At 41.4% G+C, this 20575-nt stretch overlaps 1 protein-coding gene across 2 annotated transcripts; it reads left to right on the top strand.

Annotated features, from left to right (window-relative positions):
- Positions 1 to 1104: 1104 nt before the first annotated feature.
- On the top strand, positions 1105 to 17648 carry depdc7a (DEP domain containing 7, paralog a). Of its 2 annotated transcripts, none has more exons than XM_080430608.1 (9): positions 1105 to 1229; positions 8967 to 9417; positions 10335 to 10465; positions 11151 to 11343; positions 13534 to 13763; positions 14307 to 14449; positions 14640 to 14765; positions 15247 to 15325; positions 16974 to 17648. In XM_080430608.1, exons 2-9 carry the CDS (start codon positions 8978 to 8980, stop codon positions 17186 to 17188), a joined length of 1557 nt encoding a protein of 518 aa, XP_080286734.1. In that variant the 5' UTR covers positions 1105 to 1229; positions 8967 to 8977; the 3' UTR covers positions 17189 to 17648. The 2 variants fall into 2 exon arrangements, with proteins under 2 accessions (XP_080286734.1, XP_080286733.1); XM_080430607.1 differs by lacking the exon at positions 1105 to 1229 and adding an exon at positions 4339 to 4407.
- Positions 17649 to 20575: the final 2927 nt, after the last annotated feature.

Below are 20575 nucleotides of genomic sequence, written 5' to 3'. Positions count from 1 at the left end.
TGAAACAACAAACACACAGACATAACAAAACAATAAACAAAACAAACCCTGCATCCACCCTCTCAACCTATACAGTCTATCCCTACCAGCCCCCTCAACTGGCCATGAGGGAGTGTGAGATGAGCATGTGTCTACTCCAATACACATCTGAAGTTGCCAGACGTTTGTTATCTCCCATGGAGTTTCAGCGGGAGAGTGTAATGCATGTGGAGGAACACCCTATCGCTATCCCTCCCTGTTCCGCTCCCTCCTGAACAGTTGCCAACTGGTAGGAGTCATCAATTTTACATTCTTAAATATATATGAAGGTGTCTTCATATGTTTCCTTCTAACCAGCTCAGTGGCCTTGTGGTTAGAGTGTCCGCCCTGAGATTGGAAGGTCATGTTGGGGTTAAATCCCTGGCCGGGTCATACCAAAGATTATAAAAATGGTACCCAGCGCCTCCCTGCTTGGCACTCAGCATCAAGGGTAGGATTGGTGGTAAGTCCCTGCGACCAGTGGGTGTACTTGTATACATCATGACTGGGGGATGTACTAGTACATCAAGCCGCCTCATGCTACAGAAACAGGAGATAGACTCATGATCATACTGTAGATGGGCCACACATGGCTCTGCAACCATTGGTTCACAAGGCTAATCACTTACTTACACTGTATATTTCCTTCATTTTTACATTCCAGATAGTGGGTGCTGTAAAACTGGGACAATTCTAAATAATATTTATCATCATCTTATCTTTTCTCATGGCTATTCTTCAGCTATTTTCCCTTAACACTGCATAACTGATACGTACGTTTGAAGGAGAGTGTAGAGGAAATAAACGTGGCTTTCCTGGGACAGAAATGAAGAGAGCAAACATAGATTTGACCTTGCCAGCTAATCTGATTGTGATTGTGATTGACTGAGTATGAGTAATGTAATGTTAGACATTCTCTCTCTCTCTCTCTCTCTCTCTCTCTCTCTCTCTCTCTCTCTCTCTCTCTCTCTCTCTCTCTCTCTCTCTCTCTCTCTCTCTCTCTCTCTCTCTCTCTCTCTCGACATAGCCTCTGTCAAAATACCCACATATCTGACTGCAATGCACTTACTCAGAGTGGTAGAACCAGTTATGGCACCCTCTGAATGATACTCATGCTGCTTCGCTGACTAAAACACAGAGCTAACTGTCTTTGGGCTTGTATATTTGGGAATATAAACCACGCACAGAATTGAATACGCCATTAACAAAAGGTAAGTCCACAAGTTTATATGAAGTATTTGGCATTTGGATTTTCATATTCTATACGCACCTGTCACTAAGATACAAGGTGTGTATCGGCCTTCGGTCAATTTTTGACATGTGACCAAAACATTTCACATAATCCCTATTATTTACTTAATCCCTGTCATCCCTATTTTTTTTGCTATTCTGGCGGAATGGGATGTTTGTGACAAGACCAAGCAGAGGGAAATTATTGCAACTTTATACATTATAGCTCAGATGTATTTATCATAACATGTAACATTTGGTCATAGTATTTACAATAAGTCAAATAGCTTTTTATGTTTTTTTCCATCCCCAGAGAGCTTTAGATTATATTTTGTATGCTTTCATACGCCTTTAATATCATTCACTGTCTGTAACCTTTATTTATTCAAGGCAGGGGTTTGCTACGCACACACATGCTCTTTTTCAACACTACCCTGTTTCACATTAAAGTTACAGTACATTCACACCTGCATGCTGCCCAGTAGGTCTACATATGGGAACTCAGATTAGTCTAAATATAACATCAGTCTTTACTAATGTCTTATTACTAATGTCTTAACCTTTCTACTTATGTCCAATCGAGCAGTCAGTGGTTCGATGCCTTGAGGAAAGCTTAATGGACGTTTTTTCATTAGTGGGAAAAGTGTTACTTATTTACTTTCCTTTCCCAGGGAGTCTGATCATTTGAACTGATGACCTTCCTGTCACTAGCCCACTTCTCCAAATGGTGTTGGCTATTTTTATATCATCCTAGTAGGTCTTAATGGCTAAACCAGCAATAAACCAGCAAAGCCCAAAACGTGTGGGCCAGGATTTTGCCAGAGGGACCCCAAATAATTGGCAAAACACCAAGGTTTTATTGATACTATAACATTAATATAAAAAAAGGTTAATGTAAAAATGTAAATAAAAGCCATGTTGCAAGTACAATTATGCCGGCTATGCTAAAAGGATACCACAAAAAAGCATTGATGACATATTGTGGTCCTATGTATTCAATTACATAGGCCTACGGTACTCTGTGGTGGCAAGCTAGAAGACTTATTTAGGTCCTGTTGTAAATTGTGGACAGGTGGTCTTTTATGGTAGTTTTGAATGATGATAGGGAGTCGCACCATTTGATGGCTGCTGGTAGAGCATTCCACGTTTTGGTGACAGAATAGTAGAATGCATTCATCCCCATGTTTGTGCCAAATTTGGGGGGTACGAGATCAGTGGGGCTACCTCTAGTGTTGTGCCTGTGGGCGTCTCTCACTCTAGTGAAGTACTTTGACAGATACATGGGCACTGTAGCAACTTAAAGGACTGTGTACACTACATTGGTTCCATCGATCCAAGTCAGAACACAATCGATGGATTGTTAAAAATAAAATAAATAAACAAGCTCTGAAAATGCACGCGGCCACCCATCAGACGTAATGGGTGGGCCAAGTGGCTGTTCAGATGGATGGGTCAGTATACGCTTTCAAGACTTTCAAGAGGGCTCTGATCCAGAATTGCTGGTTTAGCCACTGTCCTAGTAGGTCTCAATGGCTAAACCTTTTGCAGACCAAGTAAAGGACATTTTGTATGCTGGAAGCAGCTCTCTCTCTTCTTTTCCTCATTCTCTTACCTTCAGTCTCCACTGACAAAGCATCTTTATGCATTCATATTTTTTAGGACAGTGGTGGTCAAACTGGTTTGTCATGAGTGCCTTCTTCAGCTGTTGCACCATGCTTTTGTCTCAAAACAGACAATACCGTGCAAAGTCATCCTTTCAACGTCGTGAGCCAGTGACCAACATTGTGACGGCATTGTGTCACCTGCACATCTCGTGTTTACAGTGTCACCTTACTTTCCACTTCAAAGTTCAAAGTAGGAAGGAAGGCTATTCAGTTCAAGTCCTCAGCAGTTTGGCCCAGTTTGAGATTTGTATGTTTCCTTACGGCCCATTTCAATTTACAATGGCTGTGTACAGTAGGTAATTCTAAAGAGCTTTCTCATGGAAAAGCAAAATGGCTGCTTTGACACCTGAGCCTCCTTGGTTAGGTATTTAATTTAAGAAGTGAAGCGTGTCACACCTGACCTCCTGTTTGAGAGACAGACAGCTATCTGACCTCTCGATATTTGTCACAATTTTTCCTTTTCGCAATAAATCTTCTTCTCTTCTCTTCTCTTCTCTTCTCTTCTCTTCTCTTCTCTTCTCTTCTCTTCTCTTCTCTTCTTTTCTTTTCTTTTCTTTTCTTTTCTTTTCTTTTCTTTTCTTTTCTTTTCTTTTCTTTTCTTTTCTTCTCTTCTCTTCTCTTCTCTTCTCTTCTCTTCTCTTCTCTTCTCTTCTCTTCTCTTCTCTTCTCTTCTCTTCTCTTCTCTTCTCTTCTCTTCTCTTCTCTTCACTGAACTGATCTTTAATACCTACTAGCCTACTGTAGAGTTGGGTGATATCCAACAGTTTCCACTGTTTGGCTGTATCAACTAATGGATGTAAATGAACAGCAAAGTATCAGCATACATGCAATTGGAGAATGAAAGCTATTTCCACAATATATTTCAATTGCCTTTTAATTATTTAATTGTATTAGCAGTATAAACATATCATATTAAATAAATGTATACAATTGTGTAGTTGTAAACAACAACTCAATGGCCTATCCATGCATGTGTATGTGCACTGTGTGTGTGTGTGTGTGTGTGTGTGTGTGTGTGTGTGTGTGTGTGTGTGTGTGTGTGTGTGTGTGTGTGTGTGTGTGTGTGTGTGTGTGTGTGTGTGTGTGTGTGTGTGTGTGTGTGTGTGTGTGTGTGTGTGTGTGTGTGTGTGTGTGTGCTTGTGAGTGAGTGCATGCGTGCGTGCATGCGTCTGCGTGCGTGCGTGCGTGCACTGCCTTGCAGAAAGGGGAAAGAGAGAGGGGAGGGGTGAGGGGGTATTTTGACTAAAGGGTGCTTCATTATCATGTTAATGAGCACCACGCAGAGAGGTGTCATTGGTGTAACTGGACATGAATAATGTAGTGGGGTCTGGGGTGGGAGGAGGGAACGGTTTCGGGTTGGAAGCTGCTGCTAGAGCTTGCGTCACGTTACAACAGGGACGAGACTTTACCGACGGCCAGAGAGCTGCATGGCAGGCTTTAATACACACTGTGAAGCGCACGGGGGAAGCGGAACGTTATATGCACCGACCACCAGGTAATACCTAGTCTTTTTTTTAAAAAGCACTTCTCATTGCAATAACTGATTAGCTGTGCATCTATAATTATCATCTTGTTTTTGCAGAATAATTATGCAAAAGGCATGTAACCGCTCCCCTTTTGATAGGCTATAGGAAAGTTGTGACTGCACACATTGTCAGTGCTGTGTTTTTTTAATACACACATTAAATATGTTTGCATTCATTTAAACACACCGATAGCCAAACAAACTTGTTTTCGTGTTGTGTCGGTTTAGGCTACAGGCTATTTAACTAGTCTGAGCCTGACACCTGACTCTGGCCTCAGGGGAATAGCATAGGAAAGAGGAGAAAAAGAAAAGGAACGAAAAACTAATAATTCACGTGCTTTCTATAAAAAAGATAAAAACGTATTATCCCTATCACCACTTGCCCGTTATAATAGCAGTGATGAAAGAAGTACACGTTTTACTTAAGTAAAAGTATCAATACTGCAATGTAGATCTATTCTCTGTTACAAGTAGAAGTCCTGTATTAAAAATGTATACTTGAGTAAAAGTACAAAATAATTGGCATCAAAATATACTTAAAGTAGCCTACTTTAAGTATTATGTGAGCTTGTAGATCGACTTTTTTCAAATGTCTGAAGTGGTTAGTTTAGTGTGTTTTGTAATAATGATCAAAATCTACAAAGTAACTAGTAACTAAAGTCTTCATATAATTGTAGTGGCGTAAAAGCACAACATTTTCCTCCGAGATGTAGTGAAGTAGAAGTAAAAGTATTGAAAATTGTAAATACTGAAGAAAGTAAAAAAAATACCTCAAAATTGTACTTAAGTGCAGTAGGCCTACTTGTACTTAGTTACTTTACACCACTGAGTAGTAGTAGCATAATAAGTGGTGATCACTTGTGTATCTTCACAATAATTAGGAGGATAAACTGCTGTGAATGTGATGACAGCGCTGCTCCCTCTGCGATTATTTACCATCATCACTGTGTGCAAACACTCAGTGTTCTGATGAGAGGAGATCCTTCCCATCTGAGCAGATAGTCAGCCTGGGAACGTGATGGGAGTCCCAGGCTGCTGCTGCTGCTGCTGTCTGGGAGACACACAGTAGAGGAGAGACCAGTGGTGGAAAAAGTACTCACATATCTCACTTAAGTAAAAGTATCAATACTGCAATGTAGAAACACTCTGTTTCAAGTAAAAGTCCGGTGATCAAAATGTACTTGAGTAAAAGTGCAAAAGTATTGGCATCAAAATATACTCAAAGTACCAAAAGTAAAAGTACTCATTATGCAGAATGAGTTTCACAAGTTATCATGTGTATAACACTTATAAACGTGTTTTGAAAGTAGCAGATCTACAAGCTGGGCGACACGTGAGCGAAATAGCCAAATAAAAGTTTAGATTGGGCTGAGGTGGTTAATGTATGTTTTGTAATAATATTAAAAATCTGCAGCAAAGTAACTAGTAACTAAAGTTTTCAAATACTTGTAGTGGAGTAAAAGTATAATATTTGCCTCTGAGATGTAGTGGAGTAGAAGTAAAAGTACAGATAATTCGAAATACTCCAGTAAAGTAAAAAAATACTGGGAGAGAGACTGGCTTCAGAGCGGGCAGACAGCTATGCAAACTGGGGCTCAAATCTCTGTTGGTGGAAGCAACTCTAGGTGACAGGAGTGGATAGCAAGGTTCCCATGGCAGGGGGGGGGCTGTTAGGATCCATCCAACCCGTAGCCTGGTAAACCCCCGCTTCCGTTGATATGCAAATTGGGATTTATTTGGGTACAGTCTCTTCTTCCGGAAGGAAATAGCCAGTTTGATGTAAATGATTGTAATCAAAGGGCATTTCCTCAAGATAAATTTTCCTCAAGATAAATGTCCACTACATGTTTTCATCTGTACCCATTGTCGTGTGCAACCTCTGAATAAGGAAATTAGAATAGAGGGTAACATCTGCTCTGCAGCGTACTCTACTGTCCATGTGTGTGTGTGTGTGTGTGTGTGTGTGTGTGTGTGTGTGTGTGTGTGTGTGTGTGTGTGTGTGTGTGTGTGTGTGTGTTTCTTTTACAAAAGGGTTAATAACAGTCGTAGAGTGTGTTGTTGTCATCCTTTGGGGATTCCGAATGCCAGTGTTTTGAAGACCTGATTTATGGCTCCTGTCCCTGTTGTGAGCCTCTCAACTCCCCCTCCTCGAACCTATACCCAAACATTTGCTTACCAGACTTTCAAATGGTTCCCACTTGAGGACGCAGCATAAAAGGCACAATAGACACACACACACACACACACACACACACACACACACACACACACACACACACACACACACACACACACACACACACACACACACACACACACACACACACACACACTCACACACATACGTCAGTGTCATTGACATGGTAGCAGTGGTGCTGCAGTTCCTCCCCTTATTCTTTTTTCCCGCCAGTATAGTAATTATGGCAATTCCTAATTTACCTTACACTTGTGTTAAATCCGTCCCTGCTAACGCCCATAGTCAGTCGTGTGGGAGCTTGTAGTTGAGCATTTGTCTCTCTCTGATATTCATGAAGTCATCGGTCGCTTCTTTTCACCTGACAGTGATAAGTTTCTCTGGTAGGACATAACACATGCGGCGGGACATGCTATATATATCACCCCCCCCCAGTTCCTCTCCCTGCTGAGCAGTCGCCCCAACCAACCTGTAGGTGTCATTTGGGCAGTAACAGAGAACATCCTCCTAGCCCGGCTTCCCGCCCGTGAACAGCCAGTTGTGTTCATTGGCGCGCCCGGCCAAGCCGGATGCACCGCGGAGGGTAAGTCTCCGCAGCGGTGGGGCAAGAACTTTTCCCCAATGCTACCCTAACACCCCCCACCCCTATTCTTGACTCTTCTCCTTGCTTTTGTCTGTGTGGGTGGGGGGGCAGCATCAAGTATTATAAATCCTTAAGTCAAATCAGACCCAGATGGCGACAGATGTGTTGTGGTGTGGTGAACATGACTGCGAATAATTGTGTCTGCATGTGCATTTTGATATATTGTCATTAATGAACTTCAATGACGCTGGTGTGTCTGTCTGTGTGTATGTGTGAGTGTGTAGTGTATCTGTGGGTGTATGAGTGTACGTATGTGTGTGTACGTGTACGACCACCCAGTTAAAAGTACAATGGGACGGAACATATTGAGATGTCTCTCACGAGAGGATGCTTACAATATGATCATTGTGCAAGCGTTGGACGGAGGCTGCATTTTTGAATGATCTGTTTCCTTGTGCATGTGCAATCGTGTGTGTCAAGATTCTGCTTAGTTTCTGCAGAATTCTGCTGTGATAGTCACCAGACCATAGACCCTGGACTTAAACCATGGTGAACTAACATTATGTGCTATTCAAACATTAACACATTATATCACCATTTCTCAAGTTGAGAGACACAATATGATTTTATATTTTTTATGTCTTTGTTGCTGATTGTGCTTTTTCATGTCAATATCTTTGGTCAAATATGTCTAACATGTCTGTGATTTTATTGCTCCTCTGTGAGCTGGATAGAAGAAGGGCTATACATATTAATCCTTGTGTAATAAGGAGACAAGGGCAAGGTCCAACAGCTGACAAAATGAGATGTTTTTATTAATTGTCAAGTTTCACAATTATATAACCGAGAAACCTCAAATCATGATTTATGATGACTTTCGATTAATTGTGCAGCCCTTGTGTGCTGAGGATAACAATGTTTAGGTGGACACTATGTTAATACTGTATATTTACTGTTTTATACTGTATAGGAGCACTATTATGTAACATTGTCATTGACCTGAACTCAGTACAACTTTAATTTAATTAGCAAACAAATGCTCTGATCAGTGGTATGGTTATGAAACCAGTTGCCAGCATTTATTCATGTGACCTACAAATGCTCAATTCCTTCCTACAACTGAATTGATGAGCTCAACTTTGTATTAGTAAAGTCACAGTGTTTACAGAAAAATTGGATTCGGTAAACTTCACCAACAACAACAGAATGTGCAACATGGCATTGTTATGCTGATGTTGCTATTGGTGATATTATCCTTATTTTCCATGGATTCTTCATAGCTTTATTCTTAGCTTTATTATCGCTATTGTTGTTATGTTGTTATGTTGACATTGCACAGTATTTTGCGGACCTCACACAATTTAGCATTTTGCTGCTTCTACTTCTACTTGTGACAAATAAACTTTCATGATTCTTTATTTTTGAGGAACATGGTATTTGGTAAACATTGTGATCGTTGTAATACAAAGTTATACTAATACGTGAATTGTAGGAATTGAGCATTTGCAGCTCACATGCATCTAAATGCTGGCAATGCTGGCTTCATAACCATAGCACTGATCAAACCATTTGATATGTTTGCTAACTAAATTAAAGTTTTACAGAGTTCATGGTGTTCTCAGATCATTCTGAGGCAATATATGCCTCTACATTCTGTTGGCTAGTTAAAGTATTTCCCACGATTACTCTCCTCTCACTCCCACCATGCGGTTTTATTTATCCATCCCACCTCTCCCCTCCCCATCCCTTTAGATCAGGGTCAGATGGCCGGGAAGCCATTCCGAGCCACCTTTATCTGGGGGAGCATCATCTCCAACCTCCAGTCTTGTGTGGAGGTCAAGCGGCGACGTCACAACCTCAAGGTTTACCATGACTGCTTCCTGGGTTCAGAGGCCGTGGACGTGGTCTTGGCACATGTCATCCAGAGCCGCTTCTGTGGCGACGAGGAGGTGCCCCGCTACAAGGCCGTCCGCCTTTGTCAGGCCCTGATGGACTCGCGGGTGATTGAGGCGGTGGGCTTCAAGGTGTTTGGCAAAGAGAAGAGGCGACTCGCATTTGAGGACAGCAGTTTCAGTCTGTACAGGTTCCTGACCCCCGTGGCCAACCCCTGCTTACTGACAAACGTCAACTCCACGTCCATCGAGAGTGGCTATGACTCGAGCATACAGAGGAACGACAATGACCATAGTCCACCATGTAAACGGTACAGACCTCACCTCAAGTCATAACAGTTTCAGATTGTATTTGTTTAGCTTTGGTCTCCTTCCCTCCCAATAGCAGATTAAAGAGTTGATCCCAAATCCCACAGGGCTTTAGATTAGACTTGAACGTCTAAATTAATGGCTCTCTGAAGTGCAGTGAACCCTGACTCGAAACACTAGATGCTCGTTATTCAGTTACATCTCTGATTAAGTGCTCATGATTACAAATAACCACTTGATCATCCCGGATATAAATCCCCACTCTTCATTATAAAACATCTGTCTCATGAATTGTGTTTCTTGTTGAAAGGTCAGGTGTTAAGAAAAGAAATAAATAAAGGCGGAGGCAGATAGAAAGACAAAGAAAAGGGCTCCAGTTCATTTTAATAGGTCAAAACTTTTAATATAAAAGCATTTCTTTTAATTTACAGTATAGAGCAAGCAATAAACTTAAGACAGTCAGGAGGTCTGGTCCAGGCAGTGCTATCACATGGCCTCGACGTCCCCTGTTCTCACCCTTGTGATGTGAAGTGCTGAGAGTGACAGCTCATGAGTGTAACTGGCCTGGTGCCTACAATTTATGTCTGTTAAAATGAGACTCATGTGCTGTAACACATTGGAAATTATAGAACTTGAACAGAACTTCATTCTTCGTATATAACTGAATTTGTCTGGTCAAAGCTGGAAATTGGCGAGTTGTTGTTCTGTAAACCTTAATGTCTTTATCTTTGTTGATGTGAATTGAACGAAGTCAAAAAGGCAAAGAGAAAGGCTCCAGTTAATTTTTCTATTCAATTCTATCAATGAATCACAGGCAATTACTTGTGCTAAGAAACATTAGCAGCTCAATATTAAATGTGTTCCAATAATATGTCTGATTATTATTTTTTACTGATTGCTGTCATTTGGGATTCTCCAGACAAGAGGACCTGAGTTACTCCACCCACTCACCGGTGAAATCAGACAAATCCCTTGAGGATGTTCTTGGAAACCTCAACCTGAACTCAACCATCACCCCTCAGATGATCAACCTTGGCCTTTCACAAGAGTGTAAGTGTCTTAGTGAAGACAGATAGAGTTGGAATAAGCTGTGTTGTCATGTGACTGCAGTCACTGCGCTAATATAAAGATCATACTAGATTTAGCCTTTCATATCATGTAGCACATTAGTGTCGTGTGTGTGTGTGTGTGTGTGTGTGTGTGTGTGTGTGTGTGTGTGTGTGTGTGTGTGTGTGTGTGTGTGTGTGTGTGTGTGTGTGTGTGTGTGTGTGTGTGTGTGTGTGTGTGTGTGTGTGTGTGTGCGTGACTCCTGTCAACGGCACAGCAGCAGGAGAGCAGCCTGAGGGGCCGCTGTAACTGTAATTTCAGTACAACATTTAAATGCTTCACACAAGGGTGTAGAGAAGACGATTGGTCTGCTTTTAAATGTGTGCTCTATTGAGTGGTCCAATCAGCTTCAGGTACATTTTCCTGACTGAACTTGCGTTGCTCATTTCAGGTCAGGACAACTCACATAGGTTAGATGGATATCGTATGTTTTTTGATGGTAGATTGTGTGTGTGTGTGTGTGTGTGTGTGTGTGTGTGTGTGTGTGTGTGTGTGTGTGTGTGTGTGTGTGTGTGTGTGTGTGTGTGTGTGTGTGTGTGTGTGTGTGTGTGTGTGTGTGTGTGTGTGTGTGTGTGTGTGCATGTGCACGCCTGCATGCTTGTTCATTAATTCTCTATATTTTTCTCAGTGGTAGATGAGGTGTGGAGGCAGCAGGCGGTGTTCAGGTTGCTGCAGCTGATAGAGCTGCCACTGTTGGAGAGCTTGTTGGAGGGCAAGGAGAGGACCAGGCCTCCTCAGCGTGACATGGACAGCGATCCAGCCCTGCTCTACACATCAAGCTACCTGGACAGAGAGGTTCTCAAGGCCTTCAGCGAAGCACAGTATGTATAAAAGATTTTTTCCAATGCTTCTGATGAGACGAGCAGCTCAAATCTCACAATCTTGGTTGATAGCCGTGGTATGATAACCACATAACATGGTTTTGAAGTCTAATTCCTTTATACAGTTCCATATCACTCTGAGGCTAAGAATTGTTGATCTCTGCTTCAAATGGCCTGCCATGTGACATCACGTCAGCAATCTATGATGTCATTTGTCTATGACATATCAACCCATTCCGTAAAAAAAAATGGGAAAACATATTTTTTATCCTTAGTTTTTGCTTCTGAGGGCACAACCTCCCTTTTTTGTGTAGACACAGGAACTCGGTTTGGCTCCTCCTCTTTCTTAGTCCACTTCCTCCCGGGCCTACTATCAATAACACTACATGTTTAGGGCAGTGGTGAAGAAATTTGGCGTTGTTGATTGGTCTTTAAGTTTGCGAGATTAGCTCCAGACTCTTATAGACAGCTTGCCTCCTGCAGAGCCACGTCGTAAAAGGGTTACAAACCGTACAAATGTCACAAATAGAAACAATAATCAATGACAAAATTACAACATTTAAGGTTAAGTTTGACCCTCCTGGAGGCCTAACTATGGACGAGTGGATTGAGCAGTGGCTCTCAAAGTGGGGTTTGGGGACCCCAAGGGGTCCTTGAGGAGGTTCCAGGGGGTCCCCAGCAAAATGAGTTATTACTTCAGTATCAGTTTGACCACTTTAACCCTATACATCAGCTATTTGAAAATAGCCGATTTGCAAGCTCACAACTTTGCTTGCAAATCTACTATTTTCTAAAAATCTTGAAAAATTTGGAATACTTTTGAAGCATTGCAAATCTTGAATGGGTTCCCCGTAACAAAATATTTTCAGATGGGGATCCGTGGGCCAAATACATATTGATTTGAGGGGTCCTTGACAAAAGGACAAATGCATGAAAATATCCACCTGAAAAAGTACAACAGACTGCCTTGTAGCCAGAAGGGCCTACTATTAATTATTCTTGCAACAATTGTTATTAAAAACCTTTTGTCTAATTTTCCATGTTGCCATATTTGCCATTTTACAAAAGTACTCACTCCAAATGAATGGGTTCCCTGTAACAAAACATTTTCAGATGGGGATCCGTGGGCCAAATACATATTGATTTGAGGGGTCCTTGACAAAAGGACAATTATTATTGTTATTAAAAACCTTTTGTCTATAATTTTCCATGTTGCCATATTTGCCATTTTACAAAAGTACTCACTCCAGGCTGTGATGGGTTGTGATTATATCACAGCTAAGTGGGTTGTTGGCTATCTGCTTTGCATCGGGTTGAACAACGCCAGAATGGAACGATTCATTGTTCGTGTTCTGTATCTCCTCTCAACAAAAACCTTGAAGGAATCTCCTCTCTTCATTCATCCAGTCTGTTCCCTCGCACCCACATGTCCACCAATGTCCTAAGTGTTACATAACAGAGCTGACTGGTGTTGTTTGGCCGTGCTATGTGTGGTGCGTGCATGCGTGCGTGCGTGCGTGCGTGCGTGCGTGCGTGCGTGCGTGCGTGTGTCTGTGTGTCTGTGTCTGTGGCTGCATGCAAGAATCTTTCTTATTTGCTGTGTTATGGTTTCTGTCTTTTTACCCTTTGGCGTCTCTGTGTCTATTAGATAAGTACCGAACCAGTGAACCAGTGGAGTACGTTAGACTCTGATTAGAATGATAACTCCCATCTCCCTCAGGGCTTGTAACTACGCCTAAATGGTTTTCTTCTGGTGCAGAATACCACACTCCAATACTGCTGTTTAACACAGATTTGCTTTACCCATGTAAAAACTGTAATGAAATAATAAAATATTCATATTTTACATAAACAAGTAAATAATATACCGTACACAAACAAAAATAACAAATCATTATTAACATTGAGGAAAAAAAAATAGATCTGATCAGGCCCTGCTTTAGGGGCTGCAGCCTGGGGAACCAAGCCCCGGGGTTCAGCAAAGGCCCGGCCCAAAAAATCGGTTTGAGCAATCTGTACAGGAATAACTGCAGTTCCAACTTAAGTGCCAGCACACTTATTCATTTTTATTGTTTTTGTTTGTTTGTTTGTTTTTGTTTCTTGTTTTGGTGTCAGCATAGCAATGTCACTGAAAGTAAATTAAATATATTCAAAAAAATTCAAAGAATATGACCCCTTTTCCTTTGACAGCTACAAGGCTGATGAGTGGATGTCAGCGGGGGTGGACTGTTTGGAGTTCCTGCCTGATGAGCTGGTGGTGGAGGTCAGCAGAGGGTTGGCTCGTTGTGCTGAAGATCAGGCCGAGTGTAAGAGGATGCTCTATGGGATCCTTTCTCGGCACTATGGACACACACATTATCACCCTCCACTGCTTAGCAACCACATCTTTGACATCCACTCTGGCATCTCTGAACTCCTAGGTAAGAGTCAAAGCTGTCAAAGCTTTCTGATGTTTTATAACCTTGGAGGCAAATTAGTGAGTCGCAATGCCAAGGTATAGCACCTTCATTTCAGTACTATGACGTCAGTATTATGACGTTGATTATCTCCATATTGGGGGTTTTAGCCCGATCCGACCGTCATTGACTTCCATTATGAGATTTAAGTTGTAAAAAGTTAAATATTGCACATAATTTAAAACATGTGCAGAGTTACTTCCTTGGCCTACTGGCAGCGTGTGCTAGACATTTGACACAGATTTGTCCACCGGTTTGCAAGTAATACGGGAATCTCACGCACGCACGCACACACACACGCACGCACACACACACACACACACACACACACACACACACACACACTCACAGCCACCTGCAGTGTAAAAATGCACTCAAAGCTAGAGAGCGTGTTTAATAAAGCATAGATCCCTATGTCATTTTTATCACTCCCATTCACCCAGTAAGTAAGCTGAGAACCCCAAACTCCAGATTGTTCATCGTGGTGCTTTGTGTGTTTGTTGTCAGTGAACGGGAAGCAAGAGCAGGCTCTGGAGGCTTTGCAGCTGAGCCTGAAGCTACAGGGCTCTCGCAGCAGGGAGGAGCTACGCAGACTCCTGAGGTTCATGGCTGTTGCTGCCAAACCACTAGAGGTCAAACTGCACAAAGAGGTGAGCTGTGTGTGTGTGTGTGTGTGTGCGTGCGTGCGTGCGTGCGTGCGTGCGTGCGTGCGTGCGTGCGTGCGTGCGTGCGTGCGTGCGTGCGTGCGTGCGTGCGTGCGTGCGTGCGTGCGTGCGTGCGTGTGCGCGTGTATGCATGCATACGTGTTTGACATTTGCTAATCCCAGATGTGTCTCTCAGGTTGAAAACAGGATGGCAGTAAAGAGGTCATTCTCCAGTGGCATCGTATACAGCAGGAGGCTGGCCAAAGGGAAAGTGGACTTGATGGTTCTCTTCATGTTGGATAATCACTGTGATGTGTTCAAGGTGAGGGCCCCTTTTACTCTGCCCTCGTGACTGTGTTTATGTGCACTACAAGCTAACTACGTGAGAGATGACTCCTGTGGGAGGACCCGAGGACACCGGGTTGATAAAACGCTATTTACCCAGGCTGTTTATAAGCACGCTTGCGTACTTCTCAGACATTGGAAATGACTTGTAATGGGAGTTTATAAAGGAGATTGTTCAATATATGTGTGTGTGTCTGCTGCCACAGTAAAATGTGGGTCGAGAGAATATGGCATCTCTGTATGCTAGCCAGGCAACCCTATCTCTGATAGATACACTATCTGATTCTAACTCCAGCAATGATTGCAGTTAGTAAACAGACTGATCCATTTGTGATTTGTTATGAAATGGATGCATGGTTTAGTGGTGGCACTATGGTTTTGGGGATGCACACTTGTGGTGTTGGTGGAATCAAAATAGATGCAAACTACATCTTTACACTCTGCCTTTCTTTTGCCAGATTCCTGCGTCATTGCACAAGTTAGTCAGCAACAAACTAAGGAATATTGTAAAGGGGAAAGATCCTCACATCGCAACAGGTTTGTAGATTTTCTTCTTTTTTAGAGCAAAATTACACTTTGGTGGAAATGTTTTGGTTGTGTTACGTAGTTAACTTGCCATGATGTAACACCAAATATTGTCAAGATATCTTCAAATAGTTGCTCTGTTGATTAGAAATGTATAATGTCAGGACTCTCAAAACCAGGTAAGGACCCAAATGCAGAAATCAAGGAATCAGGAAACGAGGAATAAACTTAAATTGTCACGTGCAAGGCAGGAGTGTTGGACCCAGGTGCAGAACAGAATAGGCAGGAGAAGAATAGGTCTAATACACAAGGATTTAATTACAGATCGTAGACAGAACACCATAACAACAACTATAATCGAACAAAGGTACACTGAACACTGGGAGGCTTAAATACACAAAGACTAACTAGACACAGGTGAAACAAACACTACAATCAACACATGAATGGCTGAGACAGAACAGGACACAGGTGAACTACAAATGCAATCATAAACAGGTGAGACAAGACAGGAAGCGGCAACAAGGCAAAACAGGAAACACTAGGACAACACTACAAAATAACAGTACAAGGAGAACAGGGAACAATACAACAGAAAGACACAAAGAGACAGATCCTGACATAAATAGTCTTTACTTGAAAACTTAAACTTAGGCCTAGGCTACACTACACTTGTATGCAACTTGCATTTGAACATGCACGGTACCTTTATTAGACCTAAATTGATCCTTCAATGTCTTGTTTATCCCCAAAATGACTGGATATCACAGGTTTGCAGCAATGTGCTGTAATTGTAAGAAGTATTGGGCCTTAAAATGTGATTAAAATGCATATATGTATTTGGCCCTTGGCCCCTCATATATAAAATAAATGTAAATATAAAATCTTATATGAAATTGAAACCTGCTGCTGATCAATGCGTTTCTGCATTTAAGTGTGGACAGAGATCTTTGTCATGTGGACAGGGATTTTTTTTAGACGGAGACGAAAGATATCCATGCACGTGTAGCCTAGGACTTAATAGGTACACATTTCAACAGGGAATAGTCATACAAGACACTGCAGAGCAATCTGACAAATCAGCAAACAAAGGCATACGTCATACACTGGGCGAATGGGTGTGGCACAGACTGTGTCAGAGGCTGTGACAGATAGTTCAAAATATTCTCCGCATTGACTTACATTGCATGGTAAAACAGGACTCAAAGTCACTCTTGTAGCATCCAAACAAATGTAAACTAGAAAAGTGTGCTCCTCAGAGCACAGGTCTTTGCCAGGCCGTGTTGCCCACCTAGGGCCTGCAAATTTGGGAAGGCGGTCATAGCCAATTGGAATTGGATCTGAATGATAATGTTTACCAATGTTGTCCAATTTGTGTGAGTTTTGGACAAAATCTGTAGGAGTAGTAGCAAAGAGTGTGTTTTGAAGAAAAGGAAATGGCGGAAAATGTAATCAGTATATAACTGTTGATCGCCAAACATTTTATTTGAGTAACATCATGGCAAGGTAACTATAACTATAACAAACTGCTACCAACGTGTAATTTTGCTTTAACTTACATGTATGTTCAGTTGACTCAGTGAACATTTGTTTTTAATTTATTTTTGTAACGACATGTAAAGACATTACCCTCACTTTTTTCTTCCTACCTCTCACTCAGGCACGACATACTGCAAAAGAGTAAATTGTCAAACCTACGTGGAAAATGCACAGAAAACTACTAAAGAAGAACTTTGGTCTTTACTCCGGACAATTCATGAGAACCCTAAACTCTCCTCAAAGGAGAAAAGCCGGCTGCTTGGACAGTTCTATAAAGGCCACCCGGAGATCTATGTACAATATTTTGGGAGTAAATTGCCTTGTGTTGACATTTAACTAAATGGATATGTATATGTTGAATAATATGTTGTATAAAATGTATTATAGTGTAAAGAAAAGATGAACAAAGATATGTAAATGGTGTAAAGATGTATAAATGTTAATGGTGTAAAGAGAGATTACATGAATATGAATGTGAAAGTCTGCATAAATGTGAATTTGTTTAGGTGTAGAGAAATGTGTCATGATCTAATATTTAAGGACGTACTTGTCCCATGAACCTGTGGACTGTCATTGGATACTTCGATCAGTTCCTAGGACAAATACGAACAGAAAGTGTTCTTGAAAGCTCTGGTGGTGTCACAGAGCAATGCTTCTTGACAATAGCCTGTGTCCACAGCCAGTATGCAGAAGGTCAGAAGCTCTGCATATCCTGTTTCAATGAATGTATTCTTTGTGGTTGTGTAACAGGGTTTGTGGTTTGTGTTGGGAATATAAAATATCAGGATTGGCTGACGGCCCCTTGCTGTATCCATGTGGTTTCTTATTTATACATAATATGATGCATAGGACAATAACAACGTCTGGAGAAAAGAACAACGGAAATTTGAGTCTGAACATTTGACATTTAAAGTCAAATTTTGTGCTTTCATAAAGGGCACAAATAGTCTCAGTGTCTGCATGTTTACTATCCAACACAGCTGTATAGACAGACAGACAGACAGACAGACCTTTATTGATCCCACGGCAAGTTCCATTTCCAAGACGTAGCACAGCAGTTAGAGTTACAGAGTTACAGATACAGAGTAATAAATATATTATAGGATACAGCAACACAGAGGGAAGAAATACAAACAACAATACAAATGCACCATCAATAAAACAGTATACAATAGTCTACACAAATAGCCTGCACTATGCAGAATAATAAATAAAACACAAGGTCACAGTGTCATCACAGTATATCGCGCAAAAGCGGGCACAATATACCCCGATACAAGAAAACAACTCACAGTCGCAGTTGTCCATACCATGTCTCGACCTAAGCTCAGACAAAAATGTGTCTGTCAACAGTGCAATATGTACAATAACCGCACCCTACAGTGTTACTAAGAAGGAAAGTCAATGACCGAGCTGAAGTGTACAGGTATTAACTGTGTGTTGTTTTGAAAGTTGACCTGGCAGAGTGACCATTGTAAGGACATAAGTCTCATACAGTTCCACCCGGAGTAGGCCTAGATTAATCTATTCACTTGTTTCCCCTCCTGCTCAGCTGCCCCACTCTCTCCATGTGGAGGGGGTGGGAGGGATTTGCCATGATGGCGTCCAGCTTCCTCGCTGTATGCACCGTCGCCACCTCCTCCATCCCCTCTCTAGTCAGGTCCCAAGTTAACGACCAGCCTGTTTAGACTCTTGTGTCCCCTGTGCTGTTATGACCCCCCAGCACACAATCCCAAAGAAGAAAGCACTGGCCATAACAGACTGGTTGTAAAAGAGCCACTTTTGTTACATTCTTAGTTGTATGTGTATGGGATGGGTTTCATTTTATAAGGCCATCCATCACTGTGAATTAATAGTGGATTATAATCAGTTGAGTATAATTCTCATTGCTTCCTCATTTCCAGGTGGCATTAAAAACATTATAGCAGCCCCATACAAGTGTCTTAATTGGACACATACAGGTCTTCAATGAATTCAACAGCAATTGTCTATCAACACATTATAGATATATTGCACATTCTATAGCAAGGACACAGTGTTTAATGGAGAAATCACATTGACAGAGCCATGACATTTATCACTAGGACACAGACAGTATTCAGCCATGGTCCACACTCCCCTGTTCACTGCCTTCTGACGATAACCAGCTGTTTCATAACATATAAACAACAGCACGTCATTTTTCGAGTAAGAAAGAGGGGGATTCCCTCCAATATATTCTGTCAGTTTTTGCTTTAATAAGTCAGATCAGACTTCTCAGAAGGGTTTGCCATTAAATAATGGGTTACAATTTCAAGATTGGGAATTGATGTGTTTGTTTAATTGTTTTACTTGCAAACAGGCAAATGATTCTGCTCTCTAACTCAATAGTCCAGATTCATTCAATGCATCTCTGGAAAATTGCTTAAAGCAAATTGCTTTTAAATATAGGCTACTGTATATATGCACGATGTGTGTGCGTGTATGCAGGTATAGTGTGTGTGTGTGTGTGTGTGTGTGTGTGTGTGTGTGTGTGTGTGCGTGTGTGCGCGTGTGCGTGTGCGTGTGTGTGTGTGTGTGTGTGTGTGTGTGTGTGTATTATATAGGCTACTGTATAATAATAGGCTAATAATATTAATAACATAATGATCATAATCATTATTTATATGTAATGTATATATTTTTTATATATATTTTGAACATCAATGGGAGACTGGCCAGGTGCTCCCAGTTGCACTGATGAATTCTCCCAGGGACCTGCAGTGCAAGACAACTGGGAAACACACAGCACAGTGTGATCTCGCCCTCTGCTGATAGAAATTGACTTTGCACATTTTTAAATTTAAGGGATAATTTAAAGGTGCATTAAGTGATTTTATTTAGTTATATATATTCTGATAGTCATCATTGCTAGTGTTCAGTAACAGGGTAACCCTGTCTCTCTTTTGGTGGAAAAAGTACTCAAATGTTTTACTCAAGTAAAAGTATCAATAATACAATGTCAAAATACTCTGTTACGAGTAAAAGTTCAATATTCAAAATGTACTTGAGTATAAGTACAAAAGTTGGCAACAATATATACTTAAAAGTAGACCAAAAGTAAAAGTACTCATTATGCAGAATGTCCCATTTCAAGTTTTCAAATTGTATAGAAATCTTTTGAAAATAGCTGCTCTACAAGCTCACGTCGTTGTGAGCTTGTAGATCGGCTATTTTCAACTTGCTCGGGCCGGCTATCGGACAGAGTACAGCAACTTGCTATGGGCCTGGTCTTCAAGATACACCACAACATTGGGATCCCCCTGTATTTGTCAAAATACTTCCAAAATGTTAATGCAGTCCATGATCATAACACCAGAGGCAGCTCCACGGATTATGTTCAACCCAGATTTGGCTCAACTAAGGGTATGAACTCGTTCTCATGCTATTCAACAAAAATGTGGAATGCCCTACCAAAAGGAGTAAAGGAGTGTAAAACCCTACTCACTTTCAAAACTGCCCTAAAGATACACCTTCAGGAGGCTGCAATTCGAAAATGGCCCCTGTCTAAGTCTTAACCTACCCCCCCCCCCTTCATTTTCCTCTTTTGTATATATATATATATATATATATATATATATATTTTTTTTTTTCTCTCGTCATACCAGTAACCTGAAAGCTGATTGTATGACTTTCTGTATAGTAGTGTGTATATCTGCCTGCCTCTTATATTTCATCATGATTTGTGTGCATGGGGTTCTCATC

The sequence above is a fragment of the Gymnoscopelus braueri genome (genome assembly GCF_963280865.1).
Source record: "Gymnoscopelus braueri genome assembly, chromosome: 1".
Lineage (NCBI taxonomy): Eukaryota > Metazoa > Chordata > Actinopteri > Myctophiformes > Myctophidae > Gymnoscopelus > Gymnoscopelus braueri.
This window is presented reverse-complemented; position numbering and strand designations above follow the sequence as displayed.